General features: G+C 36.8%; 1 protein-coding gene across 2 annotated transcripts in view; it reads left to right on the forward strand.

Moving 5' to 3' along the window:
• The window catches only part of LOC106572662 (low-density lipoprotein receptor-related protein 1), a 249595-nt gene that overhangs the window by 190842 nt on the left and 31388 nt on the right, over positions 1 to 27365 (forward strand). For both annotated transcript variants that reach the window (XM_045696299.1, XM_045696300.1), the window contains exons 61-65: positions 19015 to 19220; positions 24299 to 24487; positions 24663 to 24811; positions 26340 to 26433; positions 26786 to 26902. In XM_045696299.1, the coding sequence (XP_045552255.1) occupies positions 19015 to 19220; positions 24299 to 24487; positions 24663 to 24811; positions 26340 to 26433; positions 26786 to 26902 (755 nt within the window). The remainder of the gene's footprint in view (positions 1 to 19014; positions 19221 to 24298; positions 24488 to 24662; positions 24812 to 26339; positions 26434 to 26785; positions 26903 to 27365) is intronic.

Genomic DNA, 27365 nt, shown 5'->3' on the forward strand with positions numbered 1-27365 from the left:
AATGGTGTAATAATGTGATCCTGATGTAATGGTGTTATAATTGGATGCTGATGTAATGGTGTAATAATGTGACACTGATGTAATGGTGTAATAATGTGACACTGATGTAATGGTGTAATAATGTGACACTGATGTAATGGTGTTATAATTGGATGCTGATGTAATGGTGTAATAATGTGACACTGATGTAATGGTGTAATAATGTGACACTGATGTAATGGTGTAATAATGTGACACTGATGTAATGGTGTAATAATGTGATCCTGATGTAATGGTGTAATAATGTGACACTGATGTAATGGTGTAATAATGTGACACTGATGTAATGGTGTAATAATGTGACGCTGATGTAATGGTGTAATAATGTGACGCTGATGTAATGGTGTAATAATGTGATCCTGATGTAATGGTGTAATAATGTGATGCTGATGTAATGGTGTAATAATGTGACACTGATGTAATGGTGTAATAATGTGACACTGATGTAATGGTGTAATAATGTGATCCTGATGTAATGGTGTAATAATGTGACACTGATGTAATGGTGTAATAATGTGACACTGATGTAATGGTGTAATAATGTGACGCTGATGTAATGGTGTAATAATGTGACACTGATGTAATGGTGTAATAATGTGACACTGATGTAATGGTGTAATAATGTGACACTGATGTAATGGTGTAATAATGTGACGCTGATGTAATGGTGTAATAATGTGACGCTGATGTAATGGTGTAATAATGTGACACTGATGTAATGGTGTAATAATGTGACACTGATGTAATGGTGTTATAATTGGATGCTGATGTAATGGTGTAATAATGTGACACTGATGTAATGGTGTAATAATGTGATCCTGATGTAATGGTGTTATAATTGGATGCTGATGTAATGGTGTAATAATGTGACACTGATGTAATGGTGTAATAATGTGATCCTAATGTAATGGTGTAATAATGTGACGCTGATGTAATGGTGTAATAATGTGACGCTGATGTAATGGTGTAATAATGTGACACTGATGTAATGGTGTAATAATGTGACACTGATGTAATGGTGTAATAATGTGACACTGATGTAATGGTGTAATAATGTGACGCTGATGTAATGGTGTAATAATTGGATGCTGATGTAATGGTGTAATAATGTGACACTGATGTAATGGTGTAATAATGTGACGCTGATGTAATGGTGTAATAATGTGACACTGATGTAATGGTGTAATAATGTGACACTGATGTAATGGTGTTATAATTGGATGCTGATGTAATGGTGTAATAATGTGACACTGATGTAATGGTGTAATAATGTGATCCTGATGTAATGGTGTTATAATTGGATGCTGATGTAATGGTGTAATAATGTGACACTGATGTAATGGTGTAATAATGTGACACTGATGTAATGGTGTAATAATGTGACGCTGATGTAATGGTGTAATAATGTGACGCTGATGTAATGGTGTAATAATGTGATCCTGATGTAATGGTGTAATAATGTGATGCTGATGTAATGGTGTAATAATGTGACACTGATGTAATGGTGTAATAATGTGACACTGATGTAATGGTGTAATAATGTGATCCTGATGTAATGGTGTAATAATGTGACACTGATGTAATGGTGTAATAATGTGACACTGATGTAATGGTGTAATAATGTGACGCTGATGTAATGGTGTAATAATGTGACGCTGATGTAATGGTGTAATAATGTGACACTGATGTAATGGTGTAATAATGTGACACTGATGTAATGGTGTAATAATGTGACACTGATGTAATGGTGTAATAATGTGACGCTGATGTAATGGTGTAATAATGTGACGCTGATGTAATGGTGTAATAATGTGACGCTGATGTAATTGTGTAATAATGTGACACTGATGTAATGGTGTAATAATGTGACACTGATGTAATGGTGTAATAATGTGACACTGATGTAATGGTGTAATAATGTGACGCTGATGTAATGGTGTAATAATGTGACGCTGATGTAATGGTGTAATAATGTGACGCTGATGTAATGGTGTAATAATGTGACACTGATGTAATGGTGTTATAATTGGATGCTGATGTAATGGTGTAATAATGTGACACTGATGTAATGGTGTAATAATGTGATCCTGATGTAATGGTGTTATAATTGGATGCTGATGTAATGGTGTAATAATGTGACACTGATGTAATGGTGTAATAATGTGACACTGATGTAATGGTGTAATAATGTGACACTGATGTAATGGTGTTATAATTGGATGCTGATGTAATGGTGTAATAATGTGACACTGATGTAATGGTGTAATAATGTGACACTGATGTAATGGTGTAATAATGTGACACTGATGTAATGGTGTTATAATTGGATGCTGATGTAATGGTGTAATAATGTGACACTGATGTAATGGTGTAATAATGTGACACTGATGTAATGGTGTTATAATTGGATGCTGATGTAATGGTGTAATAATGTGACACTGATGTAATGGTGTAATAATGTGATCCTGATGTAATGGTGTTATAATTGGATGCTGATGTAATGGTGTAATAATGTGACACTGATGTAATGGTGTAATAATGTGACACTGATGTAATGGTGTAATAATGTGACACTGATGTAATGGTGTTATAATTGGATGCTGATGTAATGGTGTAATAATGTGACACTGATGTAATGGTGTAATAATGTGATCCTAATGTAATGGTGTAATAATGTGACGCTGATGTAATGGTGTAATAATGTGACGCTGATGTAATGGTGTAATAATGTGATCCTGATGTAATGGTGTTATAATTGGATGCTGATGTAATGGTGTAATAATGTGACACTGATGTAATGGTGTAATAATGTGATCCTAATGTAATGTGTAATAATGTGACGCTGATGTAATGGTGTAATAATGTGACGCTGATGTAATGGTGTAATAATGTGACACTGATGTAATGGTGTAATAATGTGACACTGATGTAATGGTGTAATAATGTGACACTGATGTAATGGTGTAATAATGTGACGCTGATGTAATGGTGTAATAATGTGACGCTGATGTAATGGTGTAATAATGTGACACTGATGTAATGGTGTAATAATGTGACACTGATGTAATGGTGTTATAATTGGATGCTGATGTAATGGTGTAATAATGTGACACTGATGTAATGGTGTAATAATGTGATCCTGATGTAATGGTGTTATAATTGGATGCTGATGTAATGGTGTAATAATGTGACACTGATGTAATGGTGTAATAATGTGACACTGATGTAATGGTGTAATAATGTGACACTGATGTAATGGTGTTATAATTGGATGCTGATGTAATGGTGTAATAATGTGACACTGATGTAATGGTGTAATAATGTGACACTGATGTAATGGTGTAATAATGTGACACTGATGTAATGGTGTAATAATGTGATCCTGATGTAATGGTGTAATAATGTGACACTGATGTAATGGTGTAATAATGTGACACTGATGTAATGGTGTAATAATGTGACGCTGATGTAATGGTGTAATAATGTGACGCTGATGTAATGGTGTAATAATGTGATCCTGATGTAATGGTGTAATAATGTGATGCTGATGTAATGGTGTAATAATGTGACACTGATGTAATGGTGTAATAATGTGACACTGATGTAATGGTGTAATAATGTGATCCTGATGTAATGGTGTAATAATGTGACACTGATGTAATGGTGTAATAATGTGACACTGATGTAATGGTGTAATAATGTGACGCTGATGTAATGGTGTAATAATGTGACGCTGATGTAATGGTGTAATAATGTGACACTGATGTAATGGTGTAATAATGTGACACTGATGTAATGGTGTAATAATGTGACGCTGATGTAATGGTGTAATAATGTGACACTGATGTAATGGTGTAATAATGTGACACTGATGTAATGGTGTTATAATTGGATGCTGATGTAATGGTGTAATAATGTGACACTGATGTAATGGTGTAATAATGTGATCCTGATGTAATGGTGTTATAATTGGATGCTGATGTAATGGTGTAATAATGTGACACTGATGTAATGGTGTAATAATGTGATCCTAATGTAATGGTGTAATAATGTGACGCTGATGTAATGGTGTAATAATGTGACGCTGATGTAATGGTGTAATAATGTGACACTGATGTAATGGTGTAATAATGTGACACTGATGTAATGGTGTAATAATGTGACACTGATGTAATGGTGTAATAATGTGACGCTGATGTAATGGTGTAATAATTGGATGCTGATGTAATGGTGTAATAATGTGACACTGATGTAATGGTGTAATAATGTGATCCTGATGTAATGGTGTTATAATTGGATGCTGATGTAATGGTGTAATAATGTGACACTGATGTAATGGTGTAATAATGTGACGCTGATGTAATGGTGTAATAATGTGACGCTGATGTAATGGTGTAATAATGTGATCCTGATGTAATGGTGTAATAATGTGATGCTGATGTAATGGTGTAATAATGTGACACTGATGTAATGGTGTAATAATGTGACACTGATGTAATGGTGTAATAATGTGATCCTGATGTAATGGTGTAATAATGTGACACTGATGTAATGGTGTTATAATTGGATGCTGATGTAATGGTGTAATAATGTGACACTGATGTAATGGTGTAATAATGTGATCCTGATGTAATGGTGTTATAATTGGATGCTGATGTAATGGTGTAATAATGTGACACTGATGTAATGGTGTAATAATGTGACGCTGATGTAATGGTGTAATAATGTGACGCTGATGTAATGGTGTAATAATGTGATCCTGATGTAATGGTGTAATAATGTGATGCTGATGTAATGGTGTAATAATGTGACACTGATGTAATGGTGTAATAATGTGACACTGATGTAATGGTGTAATAATGTGATCCTGATGTAATGGTGTAATAATGTGACACTGATGTAATGGTGTAATAATGTGACACTGATGTAATGGTGTAATAATGTGACGCTGATGTAATGGTGTAATAATGTGACACTGATGTAATGGTGTAATAATGTGACACTGATGTAATGGTGTAATAATGTGACACTGATGTAATGGTGTAATAATGTGACGCTGATGTAATGGTGTAATAATGTGACACTGATGTAATGGTGTAATAATGTGACACTGATGTAATGGTGTTATAATTGGATGCTGATGTAATGGTGTAATAATGTGACACTGATGTAATGGTGTAATAATGTGATCCTGATGTAATGGTGTTATAATTGGATGCTGATGTAATGGTGTAATAATGTGACACTGATGTAATGGTGTAATAATGTGATCCTAATGTAATGGTGTAATAATGTGACGCTGATGTAATGGTGTAATAATGTGACGCTGATGTAATGGTGTAATAATGTGACACTGATGTAATGGTGTAATAATGTGACACTGATGTAATGGTGTAATAATGTGACACTGATGTAATGGTGTAATAATGTGACGCTGATGTAATGGTGTAATAATGTGACGCTGATGTAATGGTGTAATAATGTGACGCTGATGTAATGGTGTAATAATGTGACACTGATGTAATGGTGTTATAATTGGATGCTGATGTAATGGTGTAATAATGTGACACTGATGTAATGGTGTAATAATGTGATCCTGATGTAATGGTGTTATAATTGGATGCTGATGTAATGGTGTAATAATGTGACACTGATGTAATGGTGTAATAATGTGACACTGATGTAATGGTGTAATAATGTGACACTGATGTAATGGTGTTATAATTGGATGCTGATGTAATGGTGTAATAATGTGACACTGATGTAATGGTGTAATAATGTGACACTGATGTAATGGTGTAATAATGTGACACTGATGTAATGGTGTTATAATTGGATGCTGATGTAATGGTGTAATAATGTGACACTGATGTAATGGTGTAATAATGTGACACTGATGTAATGGTGTTATAATTGGATGCTGATGTAATGGTGTAATAATGTGACACTGATGTAATGGTGTAATAATGTGATCCTGATGTAATGGTGTTATAATTGGATGCTGATGTAATGGTGTAATAATGTGACACTGATGTAATGGTGTAATAATGTGACACTGATGTAATGGTGTAATAATGTGACACTGATGTAATGGTGTTATAATTGGATGCTGATGTAATGGTGTAATAATGTGACACTGATGTAATGGTGTAATAATGTGATCCTAATGTAATGGTGTAATAATGTGACGCTGATGTAATGGTGTAATAATGTGACGCTGATGTAATGGTGTAATAATGTGATCCTGATGTAATGGTGTTATAATTGGATGCTGATGTAATGGTGTAATAATGTGACACTGATGTAATGGTGTAATAATGTGATCCTAATGTAATGTGTAATAATGTGACGCTGATGTAATGGTGTAATAATGTGACGCTGATGTAATGGTGTAATAATGTGACACTGATGTAATGGTGTAATAATGTGACACTGATGTAATGGTGTAATAATGTGACACTGATGTAATGGTGTTATAATTGGATGCTGATGTAATGGTGTAATAATGTGACACTGATGTAATGGTGTAATAATGTGACACTGATGTAATGGTGTAATAATGTGACACTGATGTAATGGTGTAATAATGTGATCCTGATGTAATGGTGTAATAATGTGACACTGATGTAATGGTGTAATAATGTGACACTGATGTAATGGTGTAATAATGTGACGCTGATGTAATGGTGTAATAATGTGACGCTGATGTAATGGTGTAATAATGTGATCCTGATGTAATGGTGTAATAATGTGATGCTGATGTAATGGTGTAATAATGTGACACTGATGTAATGGTGTAATAATGTGACACTGATGTAATGGTGTAATAATGTGATCCTGATGTAATGGTGTAATAATGTGACACTGATGTAATGGTGTAATAATGTGACACTGATGTAATGGTGTAATAATGTGACGCTGATGTAATGGTGTAATAATGTGACGCTGATGTAATGGTGTAATAATGTGACGCTGATGTAATGGTGTAATAATGTGACACTGATGTAATGGTGTAATAATGTGACACTGATGTAATGGTGTAATAATGTGACGCTGATGTAATGGTGTAATAATGTGACGCTGATGTAATGGTGTAATAATGTGACACTGATGTAATGGTGTAATAATGTGACACTGATGTAATGGTGTTATAATTGGATGCTGATGTAATGGTGTAATAATGTGACACTGATGTAATGGTGTAATAATGTGATCCTGATGTAATGGTGTTATAATTGGATGCTGATGTAATGGTGTAATAATGTGACACTGATGTAATGGTGTAATAATGTGATCCTAATGTAATGGTGTAATAATGTGACGCTGATGTAATGGTGTAATAATGTGACGCTGATGTAATGGTGTAATAATGTGACACTGATGTAATGGTGTAATAATGTGACACTGATGTAATGGTGTAATAATGTGACACTGATGTAATGGTGTAATAATGTGACGCTGATGTAATGGTGTAATAATGTGACGCTGATGTAATGGTGTAATAATGTGACACTGATGTAATGGTGTAATAATGTGACACTGATGTAATGGTGTTATAATTGGATGCTGATGTAATGGTGTAATAATGTGACACTGATGTAATGGTGTAATAATGTGATCCTGATGTAATGGTGTTATAATTGGATGCTGATGTAATGGTGTAATAATGTGACACTGATGTAATGGTGTAATAATGTGACACTGATGTAATGGTGTAATAATGTGACACTGATGTAATGGTGTTATAATTGGATGCTGATGTAATGGTGTAATAATGTGACACTGATGTAATGGTGTAATAATGTGACACTGATGTAATGGTGTTATAATTGGATGCTGATGTAATGGTGTAATAATGTGACACTGATGTAATGGTGTAATAATGTGACACTGATGTAATGGTGTTATAATTGGATGCTGATGTAATGGTGTAATAATGTGATCCTGATGTAATGGTGTTATAATTGGATGCTGATGTAATGGTGTAATAATGTGACACTGATGTAATGGTGTAATAATGTGACACTGATGTAATGGTGTAATAATGTGACACTGATGTAATGGTGTTATAATTGGATGCTGATGTAATGGTGTAATAATGTGACACTGATGTAATGGTGTAATAATGTGATCCTGATGTAATGGTGTTATAATTGGATGCTGATGTAATGGTGTAATAATGTGATGCTGATGTAATGGTGTAATAATGTGACGCTGATGTAATGGTGTAATAATGTGACACTGATGTAATGGTGTAATAATGTGACACTGATGTAATGGTGTTATAATTGGATGCTGATGTAATGGTGTAATAATGTGACACTGATGTAATGGTGTAATAATGTGATCCTGATGTAATGGTGTTATAATTGGATGCTGATGTAATGGTGTAATAATGTGACACTGATGTAATGGTGTAATAATGTGATCCTGATGTAATGGTGTAATAATGTGATGCTGATGTAATGGTGTAATAATGTGACACTGATGTAATGGTGTAATAATGTGACACTGATGTAATGGTGTAATAATGTGATCCTGATGTAATGGTGTAATAATGTGACACTGATGTAATGGTGTAATAATGTGACACTGATGTAATGGTGTAATAATGTGACGCTGATGTAATGGTGTAATAATGTGATCCTGATGTAATGGTGTAATAATGTGATGCTGATGTAATGGTGTAATAATGTGACACTGATGTAATGGTGTAATAATGTGACACTGATGTAATGGTGTAATAATGTGATCCTGATGTAATGGTGTAATAATGTGACACTGATGTAATGGTGTAATAATGTGACACTGATGTAATGGTGTAATAATGTGACGCTGATGTAATGGTGTAATAATGTGACGCTGATGTAATGGTGTAATAATGTGACGCTGATGTAATGGTGTAATAATGTGACACTGATGTAATGGTGTAATAATGTGACACTGATGTAATGGTGTAATAATGTGACGCTGATGTAATGGTGTAATAATGTGACGCTGATGTAATGGTGTAATAATGTGACACTGATGTAATGGTGTAATAATGTGACACTGATGTAATGGTGTTATAATTGGATGCTGATGTAATGGTGTAATAATGTGACACTGATGTAATGGTGTAATAATGTGATCCTGATGTAATGGTGTTATAATTGGATGCTGATGTAATGGTGTAATAATGTGACACTGATGTAATGGTGTAATAATGTGATCCTAATGTAATGGTGTAATAATGTGACGCTGATGTAATGGTGTAATAATGTGACGCTGATGTAATGGTGTAATAATGTGACACTGATGTAATGGTGTAATAATGTGACACTGATGTAATGGTGTAATAATGTGACGCTGATGTAATGGTGTAATAATGTGACGCTGATGTAATGGTGTAATAATGTGACACTGATGTAATGGTGTAATAATGTGACACTGATGTAATGGTGTTATAATTGGATGCTGATGTAATGGTGTAATAATGTGACACTGATGTAATGGTGTAATAATGTGATCCTGATGTAATGGTGTTATAATTGGATGCTGATGTAATGGTGTAATAATGTGACACTGATGTAATGGTGTAATAATGTGACACTGATGTAATGGTGTAATAATGTGACACTGATGTAATGGTGTTATAATTGGATGCTGATGTAATGGTGTAATAATGTGACACTGATGTAATGGTGTAATAATGTGACACTGATGTAATGGTGTTATAATTGGATGCTGATGTAATGGTGTAATAATGTGACACTGATGTAATGGTGTAATAATGTGATCCTGATGTAATGGTGTTATAATTGGATGCTGATGTAATGGTGTAATAATGTGACACTGATGTAATGGTGTAATAATGTGATCCTGATGTAATGGTGTAATAATGTGATGCTGATGTAATGGTGTAATAATGTGATGCTGATGTAATGGTGTAATAATGTGACGCTGATGTAATGGTGTAATAATGTGACACTGATGTAATGGTGTAATAATGTGACACTGATGTAATGGTGTTATAATTGGATGCTGATGTAATGGTGTAATAATGTGACACTGATGTAATGGTGTAATAATGTGATCCTGATGTAATGGTGTTATAATTGGATGCTGATGTAATGGTGTAATAATGTGACACTGATGTAATGGTGTAATAATGTGATCCTGATGTAATGGTGTAATAATGTGATGCTGATGTAATGGTGTAATAATGTGACACTGATGTAATGGTGTAATAATGTGACACTGATGTAATGGTGTAATAATGTGATCCTGATGTAATGGTGTAATAATGTGACACTGATGTAATGGTGTAATAATGTGACACTGATGTAATGGTGTAATAATGTGACGCTGATGTAATGGTGTAATAATGTGACGCTGATGTAATGGTGTAATAATGTGACACTGATGTAATGGTGTAATAAAGTGACACTGATGTAATGGTGTAATAATGTGACACTGATGTAATGGTGTAATAATGTGACGCTGATGTAATGGTGTAATAATGTGACGCTGATGTAATGGTGTAATAATGTGACACTGATGTAATGGTGTAATAATGTGACACTGATGTAATGGTGTTATAATTGGATGCTGATGTAATGGTGTAATAATGTGACACTGATGTAATGGTGTAATAATGTGATCCTGATGTAATGGTGTTATAATTGGATGCTGATGTAATGGTATAATAATGTGACACTGATGTAATGGTGTAATAATGTGATCCTAATGTAATGGTGTAATAATGTGACGCTGATGTAATGGTGTAATAATGTGACACTGATGTAATGGTGTAATAATGTGATCCTGATGTAATGGTGTTATAATTGGATGCTGATATAATGGTGTAATAATGTGACACTGATGTAATGGTGTAATAATGTGACACTGATGTAATGGTGTTATAATTGGATGCTGATGTAATGGTGTAATAATGTGACACTGATGTAATGGTGTAATAATGTGACACTGATGTAATGGTGTTATAATTGGATGCTGATGTAATGGTGTAATAATGTGACACTGATGTAATGGTGTAATAATGTGACACTGATGTAATGGTGTTATAATTGGATACTGATGTAATGGTGTAATAATGTGACGCTGATGTAATGGTGTAATAATGTGACGCTGATGTAATGGTGTAATAATGTGACACAGATGTAATGGTGTTATAATTGGATGCTGATGTAATGGTGTAATAATGTGACACTGATGTAATGGTGTAATAATGTGACACTGATGTAATGGTGTTATAATGTGATACTGATGTAATGGTGTAATAATGTGACGCTGATGTAATGGTGTAATAATGTGACGCTGATGTAATGGTGTAATAATGTGATACTGATGTAATGGTGTAATAATGACATCCTGATGTAATGGTGTAATAATGTGACACTGATGTAATGGTGTAATAATGTGACACTGATGTAATGGTGTAATAATGTGACGCTGATGTAATGGTGTAATAATGTGACGCTGATGTAATGGTGTAATAATGTGACACTGATGTAATGGTGTAATAATGTGACACTGATGTAATGGTGTAATAATGTGATACTGATGTAATGGTGTAATAATGTGACGCTGATGTAATGGTGTAATAATGTGACGCTGATGTAATGGTGTAATAATGTGACGCTGATGTAATGGTGTAATAATGTGACACTGATGTAATGGTGTTATAATTGGATGCTGATGTAATGGTGTAATAATGTGACACTGATGTAATGGTGTAATAATGTGATCCTGATGTAATGGTGTTATAATTGGATGCTGATGTAATGGTGTTATAATTGGATGCTGATGTAATGGTGTAATAATGTGACACTGATGTAATGGTGTAATAATGTGATCCTGATGTAATGGTGTAATAATGTGATCCTGATGTAATGGTGTAATAATGTGACGCTGATGTAATGGTGTAATAATGTGACACTGATGCAATGGTGTAATAATGTGACACTGATGTAATGGTGTAATAATGTGACACTGATGTAATGGTGTAATAATGTGACACTGATGTAATGGTGTAATAATGTGACTCTGATGTAATGGTGTAATAATGTGACGCTGATGTAATGGTGTAATAATGTGACACTGATGTAATGGTGTAATAATGTGACACTGATGTAATGGTGTTATAATTGGATGCTGATGTAATGGTGTAATAATGTGACACTGATGTAATGGTGTAATAATGTGATCCTGATGTAATGGTGTTATAATTGGATGCTGATGTAATGGTGTAATAATGTGACACTGATGTAATGGTGTAATAATGTGATCCTGATGTAATGGTGTAATAATGTGACACTGATGTAATGGTGTTATAATTGGATGCTGATGTAATGGTGTAATAATGTGACACTGATGTAATGGTGTAATAATGTGATCCTGATGTAATGGTGTAATAATGTGATGCTGATGTAATGGTGTAATAATGTGACACTGATGTAATGGTGTAATAATGTGACGCTGATGTAATGGTGTAATAATGTGACACTGATGTAATGGTGTAATAATAGGACGTTGATGTAATGGTGTAACAATGTGACACTGATGTAATGGTGTAATATTGTGACACTGATGTAATGGTGAAATAATGTGACGCTGATGTAATGGTGTAATAATGTGACACTGATGTAATGGTGTAATAATGTGACACTGATGTAATGGTGTAATAATGTGATCCTGATGTAATGGTGTAATAATGTGACGCTGATGTAATGGTGTTATAATTGGATGCTGATGTAATGGTGTAATAATGTGACACTGATGTAATGGTGTAATAATGTGACACTGATGTAATGGTGTAATAATGTGACACTGATGTAATGGTGTTATAATTGGATGCTGATGTAATGGTGTAATAATGTGACACTGATGTAATGGTGTAATAATGTGATCCTGATGTAATGGTGTTATAATTGGATGCTGATGTAATGGTGTAATAATGTGACACTGATGTAATGGTGTAATAATGTGACACTGATGTAATGGTGTAATAATGTGACACTGATGTAATGGTGTTATAATTGGATGCTGAGGTAATGGTGTAATAATGTGACACTGATGTAATGGTGTAATAATGTGATCCTGATGTAATGGTGTTATAATTGGATGCTGATGTAATGGTGTAATAATGTGATGCTGATGTAATGGTGTAATAATGTGACACTGATGTAATGGTGTAATAATGTGACACTGATGTAATGGTGTAATAATGTGACACTGATGTAATGGTGTAATAATGTGATACTGATGTAATGGTGTAATAATGTGACGCTGATGTAATGGTGTAATAATGTGACGCTGATGTAATGGTGTAATAATGTGACACTGATGTAATGGTGTAATAATGTGACACTGATGTAATGGTGTTATAATTGGATGCTGATGTAATGGTGTAATAATGTGACACTGATGTAATGGTGTAATAATGTGACGCTGATGTAATGGTGTAATAATGTGACACTGATGTAATGGTGTAATAATGTGACACTGATGTAATGGTGTAATAATGTGACACTGATGTAATGGTGTAATAATGTGACACTGATGTAATGGTGTAATAATGTGACGCTGATGTAATGGTGTTATAATTGGTGCTGATGTAATGGTGTAATAATGTGACACTGATGTAATGGTGTAATAATGTGACCCTGATGTAATGGTGTTATAATTGGATGCTGATGTAATGGTGTAATAATGTGACACTGATGTAATGGTGTAATAATGTGATCCTGATGTAATGGTGTAATAATGTGACGCTGATGTAATGGTGTAATAATGTGACGCTGATGTAATGGTGTAATAATGTGACACTGATGTAATGGTGTAATAATGTGACACTGATGTAATGGTGTAATAATGTGACACTGATGTAATGGTGTAATAATGTGACGCTGATGTAATGGTGTAATAATGTGACGCTGATGTAATGGTGTAATAATGTGACACTGATGTAATGGTGTAATAATGTGACACTGATGTAATGGTGTTATAATTGGACGCTGATGTAATGGTGTAATAATGTGACACTGATGTAATGGTGTAATAATGTGACACTGATGTAATGGTGTTATAATTGGATGCTGATGTAATGGTGTAATAATGTGACACTGATGTAATGGTGTAATAATGTGATCCTGATGTAATGGTGTTATAATTGGATGCTGATGTAATGGTGTAATAATGTGACACTGATGTAATGGTGTAATAATGTGACACTGATGTAATGGTGTAATAATGTGACACTGATGTAATGGTGTTATAATTGGATGCTGATGTAATGGTGTAATAATGTGACACTGATGTAATGGTGTAATAATGTGATCCTGATGTAATGGTGTTATAATTGGATGCTGATGTAATGGTGTAATAATGTGACACTGATGTAATGGTGTAATAATGTGACCCTGATGTAATGGTGTTATAATGTGATGCTGATGTAATGGTGTAATAATGTGACACTGATGTAATGGTGTAATAATGTGACACTGATGTAATGGTGTAATAATGTGACACTGATGTAATGGTGTAATAATGTGACGCTGATGTAATGGTGTAATAATGTGACGCTGATGTAATGGTGTAATAATGCTTAATGATGACACTGATGTAATGGTGTAATAATGTGACACTGATGTAATGGTGTAATAATGTGACGCTGATGTAATGGTGTAATAATGTGACGCTGATGTAATGGTGTAATAATGTGACACTGATGTAATGGTGTTATAATTGGATGCTGATGTAATGGTGTAATAATGTGACACTGATGTAATGGTGTAATAATGTGACCCTGATGTAATGGTGTTATAATTGGATGCTGATGTAATGGTGTAATAATGTGACACTGATGTAATGGTGTAATAATGTGATCCTGATGTAATGGTGTTATAATTGGATGCTGATGTAATGGTGTAATAATGTGACACTGATGTAATGGTGTAATAATGTGACACTGATGTAATGGTGTAATAATGTGACACTGATGTAATGGTGTTATAATTTGATGCTGATGTAATGGTGTAATAATGTGACACTGATGTAATGGTGTAATAATGTGACCCTGATGTAATGGTGTTATAATTGGATGCTGATGTAATGGTGTAATAATGTGACACTGATGTAATGGTGTAATAATGTGACGCTGATGTAATGGTGTAATAATGTGACGCTGATGTAATGGTGTAATAATGTGACACTGATGTAATGGTGTAATAATGTGACACTGATGTAATGGTGTAATAATGTGACACTGATGTAATGGTGTAATAATGTGACGCTGATGTAATGGTGTAATAATGTGACACTGATGTAATGGTGTAATAATGTGACACTGATGTAATGGTGTAATAATGTGACGCTGATGTAATGGTGTAATAATGTGACACTGATGTAATGGTGTAATAATGTGACGCTGATGTAATGGTGTAATAATGTGACGCTGATGTAATGGTGTAATAATGTGACATCTGATGTAATGGTGTAATAATGTGATGCTGATGTAATGGTGTAATAATGTGATCCTGATGTAATGGTGTAATAATGTGACGCTGATGTAATGGTGTAATAATGTGACGCTGATGTAATGGTGTAATAATGTGACACTGATGTAATGGTGTAATAATGTGACCCTGATGTAATGGTGTAATAATGTGACCCTGATGTAATGGTGTAATAATGTGACGCTGATGTAATGGTGTAATAATGTGACACTGATGTAATGGTGTAATAATGTGACACTGATGTAATGGTGTAATAATGTGACACTGATGTAATGGTGTTATAATTGGATGCTGATGTAATGGTGTAATAATGTGACACTGATGTAATGGTGTAATAATGTGATCCTGATGTAATGGTGTTATAATTGGATGCTGATGTAATGGTGTAATAATGTGACACTGATGTAATGGTGTAATAATGTGACCCTGATGTAATGGTGTAATAATGTGACACTGATGTAATGGTGTTATAATTGGATGCTGAGGTAATGGTGTAATAATGTGACACTGATGTAATGGTGTAATAATGTGATCCTGATGTAATGGTGTTATAATTTGACGCTGATGTAATGGTGTAATAATGTGACGCTGATGTAATGGTGTAATAATGTGACGCTGATGTAATGGTGTAATAATGTGACACTGATGTAATGGTGTAATAATGTGACGCTGATGTAATGGTGTAATAATGTGACACTGATGTAATGGTGTAATAATGTGACGCTGATGTAATGGTGTAATAATGTGACGCTGATGTAATGGTGTAATAATGTGACACTGATGTAATGGTGTAATAATGTGACACTGATGTAATGGTGTTATAATGTGATCCTGATGTAATGGTGTAATAATGTGACACTGATGTAATGGTGTAATAATGTGACACTGATGTAATGGTGTAATAATGTGACGCTGATGTAATGGTGTAATAATGTGACGCTGATGTAATGGTGTTATAATTGGACGCTGATGTAATGGTGTAATAATGTGACACTGATGTAATGGTGTAATAATGTGATCCTGATGTAATGGTGTTATAATTGGATGCTGATGTAATGGTGTAATAATGTGATGCTGATGTAATGGTGTAATAATGTGACACTGATGTAATGGTGTAATAATGTGACACTGATGTAATGGTGTAATAATGTGATCCTGATGTAATGGTGTAATAATGTGACACTGATGTAATGGTGTAATAATGTGACACTGATGTAATGGTGTAATAATGTGACGCTGATGTAATGGTGTAATAATGTGACGCTGATGTAATGGTGTAATAATGTGACACTGATGTAATGGTGTAATAATGTGACACTGATGTAATGGTGTAATAATGTGATACTGATGTAATGGTGTAATAATGTGACGCTGATGTAATGGTGTAATAATGTGACGCTGATGTAATGGTGTAATAATGTGACACTGATGTAATGGTGTAATAATGTGACACTGATGTAATGGTGTTATAATTGGATGCTGATGTAATGGTGTAATAATGTGACACTGATGTAATGGTGTAATAATGTGATCCTGATGTAATGGTGTTATAATTGGATGCTGATGTAATGGTGTAATAATGTGACACTGATGTAATGGTGTAATAATGTGATCCTGATGTAATGGTGTAATAATGTGACGCTGATGTAATGGTGTAATAATGTGACGCTGATGTAATGGTGTAATAATGTGACACTGATGTAATGGTGTAATAATGTGACACTGATGTAATGGTGTAATAATGTGACACTGATGTAATGGTGTAATAATGTGACGCTGATGTAATGGTGTAATAATGTGACGCTGATGTAATGGTGTAATAATGTGACACTGATGTAATGGTGTAATAATGTGACACTGATGTAATGGTGTTATAATTGGATGCTGATGTAATGGTGTAATAATGTGACACTGATGTAATGGTGTAATAATGTGATCCTGATGTAATGGTGTTATAATTGGATGCTGATGTAATGGTGTAATAATGTGACACTGATGTAATGGTGTAATAATGTGATCCTGATGTAATGGTGTAATAATGTGATCCTGATGTAATGGTGTAATAATGTGACGCTGATGTAATGGTGTAATAATGTGACACTGATGCAATGGTGTAATAATGTGACACTGATGTAATGGTGTAATAATGTGACACTGATGTAATGGTGTTATAATTGGATGCTGATGTAATGGTGTAATAATGTGACACTGATGTAATGGTGTAATAATGTGACACTGATGTAATGGTGTTATAATTGGATGCTGATGTAATGGTGTAATAATGTGACACTGATGTAATGGTGTAATAATGTGATCCTGATGTAATGGTGTAATAATGTGACGCTGATGTAATGGTGTAATAATGTGACACTGATGTAATGGTGTAATAATGTGACGCTGATGTAATGGTGTAATAATGTGACACTGATGTAATGGTGTAATAATGTGACGCTGATGTAATGGTGTAACAATGTGACACTGATGTAATGGTGTAATATTGTGACACTGATGTAATGGTGAAATAATGTGACGCTGATGTAATGGTGTAATAATGTGACACTGATGTAATGGTGTAATAATGTGACACTGATGTAATGGTGTAATAATGTGACCCTGATGTAATGGTGTAATAATGTGACGCTGATGTAATGGTGTAATAATGTGACACTGATGTAATGGTGTAATAGTATGACACTGATGTAATGGTGTAATAATGTGACGCTGATGTAATGGTGTAATAATGTGACACTGATGTAATGGTGTAATAATGTGACACTGATGTAATGGTGTAATAATGTGACGCTGATGTAATGGTGTAATAATGTGACACTGATGTAATGGTGTAATAATGTGACACTGATGTAATGGTGTAATAATGTGATCCTGATGTAATGGTGTAATAATGTGACACTGATGTAATGGTGTAATAATGTGACACTGATGTAATGGTGTAATAATGTGACGCTGATGTAATGGTGTAATAATGTGACACTGATGTAATGGTGTAATAATGTGACACTGATGTAATGGTGTAATAATGTGACGCTGATGTAATGGTGTAATAATGTGACGCTGATGTAATGGTGTAATAATGTGACGCTGATGTAATGGTGTAATAATGTGACGCTGATGTAATGGTGTAATAATGTGACACTGATGTAATGGTGTAATAATGTGACACTGATGTAATGGTGTAATAATGTGACGCTGATGTAATGGTGTAATAATGGGATGCTGATGTAATGGTGTAATAATGTGACGCTGATGTAATGGTGTAATAATGTGACACTGATGTAATGGTGTAATAATGTGACGCTGATGTAATGGTGTAATAATGGGATGCTGATGTAATAATGTGACACTGATGTAATGGTGTAATAATGTGACACTGATGTAATGGTGTTATAATTGGATGCTGATGTAATAATGTGCTGCTGTCCCCTGTCCTGTTCATCAGGTACCTTTATTGGTCAGACTGGGGGGACAACCCGCATATAGGGCGGATCGGGATGGACGGCTCCAACAGAAGTGTGATCGTAGATGATAAGATCACCTGGCCCAACGGCCTCACGCTGGACTTAATCAATGACCGCATCTACTGGGCCGATGCCAGAGAGGACTACATCGAGTTCGCCAGCCTGGACGGGAGTAACAGACACACGGGTAATGTATATTGTCATAGACACACACACAGTCATGTAATAGGAGAGATTACTATATTACATTTGCCATCATGGAACATCAAACCGCTGTCACATAATAGGTTATTTAATTATGTAAAACACACACACATGGCATGATGCCACAGACCAGGTCACAGTGGTGCTGGGATAGCCCTGCCACAGTACACAGTGCCCAATGGACAGAGAGAGAGAGAGAGAAAGAAGACTGTTGTTCTGTCAGACTACTGATGAGGCTCTCACATGGATGACATCTGAATATCCCCAACCTTGTTACCAAACTTAGAACAATACATAATTATTGTCAGCCAATCAGCCATGTAGAAGAATGCAGGGTTGCAGAGGTAGTTCCTGATTTGAATTCCTCACATTCACAAACCTCAGTTTGACACTAGAGCATGTTGCACACAAAGCATGCTTTCAGATGATTTATCTCCTCGCCCATATCTTTGTCTTCATGGAGGCTTCATAGTAGAGTTGGGATCCAGAGCTGTATGTGTAAGCTGTATGTGTGTTCTGTGGGCCTTGTCCTGACCTGGCTGACCATGGTTCCCATTGCCTGAAGCAAATAAATATTTTGGTTCTGTAGGTGGACACCGTTCTTGCAGTCAGATGACCAAATCGCCCTCTAGAGGCCTCATGGGGGGAATGTTATTCATATTTTTCAACATTATTAAAAAACTATAAAAAAATCTGCCGTTACTATGTCGAACGGTGTTGTTATAATTCAGTCTTCTGTAATGTATATAAAGTGTAATATTGGAATGCAAACTCTAAATGTAATACATTTCAACTCTATATCTGACATGGTACAGGGGTCTTCTTTCTTTAAACCCATAACCATGTGTGTGAGGTGTATACTTTTGTTTCAAAATAGATTGTTTAAGACTATGCTACATAACCCAGAGATAGTAATGATGCTATATAACCCAGAGGTGGTAGTGATGCTACATAACCCAGAGATAAAGTAGTGATGCTACATAACCCAGATATAAAGTAGTGATGCTACATAACCCAGAGATAGTAATGATCCTACATAACCCAGATATAAAGTAGTGATGCTTCATAACCCAGAGATAGTAGTGGTGCTACATAACCCAGATATAGTAATGATCCTACATAACCCAGATATAAAGTAGTGATGCTACATAACCCAGATATAAAGTAGTGGTGCTACATAACCCAGATATAAAGTAGTGATGCTACATAACCCAGAGATAGTAATGATCCTACATAACCCAGATATAAAGTAGTGATGCTACATAACCCAGATATAAAGAAGTGGTGCTACATAACCCAGAGATAAGGTAATGGTGCTACATAACCCAGAGATAGTAATGATGCGACATAACCCATAGGTAGTAATGATGCTACATAACCCAGAGATAGTAATGATGCTACATAACCCAGATTTAAAGTTGTGGTGCTACATAACCCAGAGATAGTAGTGATGCTATGTAACCCAGAGATAGTAGTTATGCTACATAATCCAGAGATAAAGTAGTAATGCTACATAACCCAGGGATAGTAGTGATGCTACATAACCCAGAGATGGTAGTGATGCTACATAACCCAGAGATGGTAGTGATGCTACATAACACAGAGATAAGGTAATGGTGCTACATAACCCAGAGATAAGGTAATGATGCTACATAACCCAGATATAAAGTAGTGATGTTACATAACCCAGAGATAGTAATGATCCTACATAACCCAGATATAAAGTAGTGATGCTACATAACCCAGAGATAAGGTAGTGATGCTACATAACCCAGATATAAAGTAGTGGTGCTACATAACCCAGATATAAAGTAGTGATGCTACATATCCCAGAGATAGTAGTGATGCTACATAACCCAGAGATAAGGTAATAATGCTACATAACCCAGAGATAGTAGTGATGCTACATAACACAGAGATAAGGTAATGGTGCTACATAACCCAGAGATAGTAATGATCCTACATAACCCAGATATAAAGTAGTGATGCTACATAACCCAGAGATAAGGTAGTGATGCTACATAACCCAGATATAAAGTAGTGGTGCTACATAACCCAGATATAAAGTAGTGATGCTACATATCCCAGAGATAGTAGTGATGCTACATAACCCAGAGATAAGGTAATAATGCTACATAACCCAGAGATAGTAGTGATGCTACATAACACAGAGATAAGGTAATGGTGCTACATAACCCAGAGATAAGGTAATGATGCTACATAACCCAGATATAAGGTAATAATGCTACATAACCCAGATATAAGGTAATAATGCTACATAACCCAGAGATAAGGTAATGATGCTACATAACCCAGATATAAGGTAATAATGCTACATAACCCAGATATAAGGTAATGATGCTACATAACCCAGATATAAGGTAATAATGCTACATAACCCAGAGATAGTAATGATGCTACATAATCCAGATATAAAGTAGTGGTGCTACATAACCCAGAGATAAAGTAATGGTGCTACATAACCCAGATATAAAGTAGTGATGCTCCATAACCCAGATATAAAGTAGTGATGCTACATAACCCAGATATAAAGTAGTGATGCTTCATAACCCAGATATAAAGTAGTGGTTCTACATAACCCAGATATAAAGTAATGGTGCTACATAACCCAGATATAAAGTAGTGATGCTACATAACCCAGATATAAAGTAGTGATGCTACATAACCCAGATATAAAGTAGTGATGCTACATAACCCAGATATAAAGTAGTGATGCTACATAACCTAGATATAAAGTAGTGATGCTACATAACCCAGATATAAAGTAGTGATGCTACATAACCCAGATATAAAGTAGTGATGCTACATAACCTAGATATAAAGTAGTGATGCTACATAACCCAGATATAAAGTAGTGATGCTACATAACCCAGATATAAAGTAGTGATGCTACATAACCTAGATATAAAGTAGTGATGCTACATAACCCAGATATAAAGTAGTGATGCTTCATAACCCAGATATAAAGTAGTGATGCTACATAACCTAGATATAAAGTAGTGATGCTACATAACCCAGATATAAAGTAGTGATGCTACATAACCCAGATATAAAGTAGTGATGCTACATAACCCAGATATAAAGTAGTGATGCTACATAACCCAGATATAAAGTAGTGATGCTACATAACCCAGATATAAAGTAGTGATGCTACATAACCCAGATATATATTAGTGATGCTACATAACCCAGATATATATTAGTGATGCTACATAACCCAGATATATATTAGTGATGCTACATAACCCAGATATAAAGTAGTGATGCTACATAACCCAGATATAAAGTAGTGATGCTACATAACCCAGATATATATTAGTGATGCTACATAACCCAGATATATATTAGTGATGCTACATAACCCAGATATATATTAGTGATGCTACATAACCCAGATATAAAGTAGTGATGCTACATAACCCAGATATATATTAGTGATGCTACATAACCCAGATATAAAGTAGTGATGCTAGATAACCCAGATATAAAGTAGTGATGCTACATAACCCAGATATATATTAGTGATGCTACATAACCCAGATATATATTAGTGATGCTACATAACCCAGATATAAAGTAGTGATGCTACATAACCCAGATATAAAGTAGTGATGCTACATAACCCAGATATAAAGTAGTGATGCTAGATAACCCAGATATAAAGTAGTGATGCTACATAACCCAGATATAAAGTAGTGATGCTACATAACCCAGATATAAAGTAGTGATGCTACATAACCCAGATATAAAGTAGTGATGCTACATAACCCAGATATAAAGTAGTGATGCTAGATAACCCAGATATAAAGTAGTGATGCTACATAACCCAGATATATATTAGTGATGCTACATAACCCAGATATATATTAGTGATGCTACATAACCCAGATATAAATTAGTGATGCTACATAACCCAGATATAAAGTAGTGATGCTACATAACCCAGATATAAAGTAGTGATGCTAGATAACCCAGATATAAAGTAGTGATGCTACATAACCCAGATATAAAGTAGTGATGCTAGATAACCCAGATATATATTAGTGATGCTACATAACCCAGATATAAAGTAGTGATGCTACATAACCCAGATATATATTAGTGATGCTACATAACCCAGATATAAAGTAGTGATGCTAGATAACCCAGATATAAAGTAGTGATGCTACATAACCCAGATATAAAGTAGTGATGCTTCATAACCCAGATATATATTAGTGATGCTACATAACCCAGATATAAAGTAGTGATGCTAGATAACCCAGATATAAAGTAGTGATGCTACATAACCCAGATATATATTAGTGATGCTACATAACCCAGATATATATTAGTGATGCTACATAACCCAGATATAAATTAGTGATGCTACATAACCCAGATATAAAGTAGTGATGCTACATAACCCAGATATAAAGTAGTGATGCTAGATAACCCAGATATAAAGTAGTGATGCTACATAACCCAGATATAAAGTAGTGATGCTAGATAACCCAGATATATATTAGTGATGCTACATAACCCAGATATAAAGTAGTGATGCTACATAACCCAGATATATATTAGTGATGCTACATAACCCAGATATAAAGTAGTGATGCTAGATAACCCAGATATAAAGTAGTGATGCTACATAACCCAGATATAAAGTAGTGATGCTTCATAACCCAGATATATATTAGTGATGCTACATAACCCAGATATAAAGTAGTGATGCTAGATAACCCAGATATAAAGTAGTGATGCTACATAACCCAGATATAAAGTAGTGATGCTACATAACCCAGATATATATTAGTGATGCTACATAACCCAGAGATAAAGTTGTTTTCCTTGTGTTGGTCGTTGGGCATTGTGTGTCTATGGGTGATTTGACTGACAACATTGTGATGTAATTATGGCCCCCAGAGTTATGACCTGACTAGGAAAAACTCTTGGGCCCAGGTTGTCCTGGTCAAGTCACGTGGTGGCCAGGTAAAACCCAGTGTAATGTGGTACTAATTGCCTCACTACTGAATGGCTGTGTGTTTGTGTCCACAGTGCTTACCCAGGACGTCCCCCACATCTTTGCCATGACTCTGTTTGAGGAGTACATCTACTGGACCGACTGGGAGACCAAGTCCATCAACAGGTGTCACAAGACCCTGGGTATCAACAAGACCACCCTGATCACTACCCTCCACAGGCCCATGGACATCCACATCTACCACCCTTACCGCCAGCCTGAGGGTAAGAGATACTCATGTACAACGCACACACACACACACACACACACACACACACACAAACACACACATACACACTTACACGCAGACACATGCTCACACACAACCACACTCAAGCACGCACACCCAACGTGGTTGTTCCAGTTGAAACAGTCTCCCTCTCCCTGCTATGGTTCCAGTGTTTAACCACCCGTGCCAGACAGACAACGGCGGCTGTAGTAACCTGTGTCTGCTGAGCCCTGGGGGGGGCTACAAGTGTGCCTGTCCTACCAACTTCTACCTGGCCAATGATGGTCACACCTGCATGTCCAACTGCACTGCCAGCCAGGTGAGGGACAGTGTAACGATATGGCCATTGGGGGGCCAGACAGCTAGGGGGCAGCAGAGCCTGTTGTGGAATGGGGGCTGCTTTGTGATTGGTTAATTAAGCATAATTATCTCCACAGTACGTACTGTACAGTGTGTCATCAGCTTGAGTTCACTCTCTCTCCTCTCTGCTCCTCTCTCCCTCTCTCTCTCCTCTCTCTCCTCTCTCCTCCTCTCTCCCTCTCTCTCCTCCTCTCTCCTCCTCTCTTCCTCTCTCCTCCTCTCTCCTCTTCTCCTATGTTCTCCTCTCCTCCTTTTTTCTCCTCTCCTCTTCTTCTCTCTCCTCCTCCCTCCTCTCTCCTTCTCTCTCCTCTCTCTTCCTCTCTCCTCCCCTCTACTCTCTCCTCCTCCCTCCTCTCTCCTCCTCTCTCCTCCTCTCTCATACCCTCCATCCCCTCTCCCTCTTTCCTCCATCCCCTCTCCTCTTCTCTCCTCCTCTCGCCTCCTCTCGCTCCTCTCTTCTCTTCGCTCCTCTCTCCTCTTTCCTCTCCTCTCTCCTCTGTCCTCCTCTCTCCTCCCCTCTCATACTCTCTCCTCTTTTCTTCTCTCCTCCTTACTCCTCCTCTCCTTCTCTCTCCTCTCTCCTCCTCCCACCTACCTCCTCCTCTCTTCCTCTCTCCTACTCTCTCCTCTCTCCTCCTCTCTTCTCCTTCTCTCTACTCCTCTCTACTCCTCTCTCCTCCTCTCTCCTCTCCTATCCTTCTCTCTACTCCTCTCTCCTCCACTCTCTTCCTCTCTCTTACTTTCTCCTCCTCTCTCCTCCTCGCCTACTCTCTCCTCCTCGTCTCGTCTACTCTCTCCTCTCCTCCTTTCTCCTCTCTCCTCTCCTTCTCTCTCTTCCCCCTACTCTCTGCTCCTCTCCTACTCTCTCCTACTCTCTCCTCCTTTCTCCTCTCTCCTACTCTCTCCTCCTCTCTCCTCTCCTCTCCTCTCTACTCTTCTCTCCTCCACTCTCCTCTCTCCTCCACTCTCTTCCTCTCTCCTCCACTCTCTTCCTCTCTCCTACTCTCTCCTCCTCTCCACTCCTCTCTCCTCCTCTCTCCTCCTCTCTCCTCCTCGCCTACTCTCTCCTCCTCTCCTCCTCTCGCCTACTCTCTCCTCTCCTCCTTTCTCCTCTCTCCTCTCCTTCTCTCTCCTCCCCCTCCTCTCTCCTCCTCTCCTACTCTCTCCTCCTTTCTCCTCTCTCCTCCTCTCTCCTACTCCCTCCTTACTCCTCTTGCTCCCCTCTCCTTCTCCTCTCCTCCTCCCACCTTCTCATCTCATCTATCTCCTTCTCCCTCTTCTCTCCTCTCCTCTCTACTTCTCATCTCGCCATCTCCTCCTCCCTCCTCCCTCCTCTCTCCTCTCTCCTCCTCCCTTCTCATCAAGATCATACGTGTATGAAGGGGCATTATGTGAAGCCTTAGGGGACAGACGAAAACAGCAGCGACTGTGAACATTGTCCTCATCTCCTCTCTCCTCCTCTCCTCTCCTCTCCTCTCCTTGTCCAGTTTGTGTGTAAGAACGACAAGTGCATCCCCTTCTGGTGGAAGTGTGACACGGAGGACGACTGTGGGGATCGCTCGGACGAGCCTGCAGAATGCCGTGAGTGTGCCACTTTTTCATCCAAAGCGACTTACAGTATAGTACAGTGACTGCATACATTTCTAGTGTGTGTATGTGGTCCCTGTGGGAATTGAACCCACGATCTTGGCAAGCCAATGCTTCGTAAATTATGATGAGTGAATGAGGAGTATGTGGATGCAAAGTCTCATGGATGTTTCTACGGGGATGTGGTGGCTGAGACGACGGGGTAGGAGAGGAAGATGTTTGGTGAAACTGCTATGGGCCTGTTTCAGTGGGCCTGTTTCAGTGGGCCTGTTTCAGTGGGCCTGTTTCAGACTTTGAAACAACCTCTGACTGTCTCTCTGTCTGTGACATCCATTGTTTCCTGTAGCTAAGTTCAGATGCCGGCCAGGCCAGTTCCAGTGTGGGACAGGCATCTGTACCAACCCAGCTTACATCTGTGATGGAGACAACGACTGCCAGGACAACTCTGACGAGGCCAACTGCGGTACAGACTCTTTATGCTGTCTGTCTGTCTGTCTCTCTCTGTCTGTCTGTCTCTCTCTGTCTGTCTGTCTCTCTTTCTCTCTCACTCTGTATATCTTTCTTTCTCACCCACACTCTCTCTTTCCCTCTCTCCTCCCACTTCTCTCTCCTCCCCCTTCTGTCTCTGCCTCGTTCTCTCTCTGCCTCGTTCTCTCTCTGCCTCGTTCTCTCTCTGCCTCGTTCTCAGTCCTTCATATCTTCACCCCCTAACATCTATTCTTACCCATCCTCTGTCGTCTCTCTGACACGTCTTGTGTCTGTCATCCAATGTCGTCTCTCTGACACGTCTTGTCTGTCATCCTCTGTCGTCTCTCTGACACATCTTGTCTGTCATCCTCTGTCGTCTCTCTGACACATCTTGTCTGTCATCCTCTGTCGTCTCTCTGACACGTCTTGTGTCTGTCATCCTCTGTTGTCTCTCTGAC

This window comes from Salmo salar, chromosome ssa15 (genome assembly GCF_905237065.1).
Source record: "Salmo salar chromosome ssa15, Ssal_v3.1, whole genome shotgun sequence".
In the NCBI taxonomy this organism is placed as follows: domain Eukaryota; kingdom Metazoa; phylum Chordata; class Actinopteri; order Salmoniformes; family Salmonidae; genus Salmo; species Salmo salar.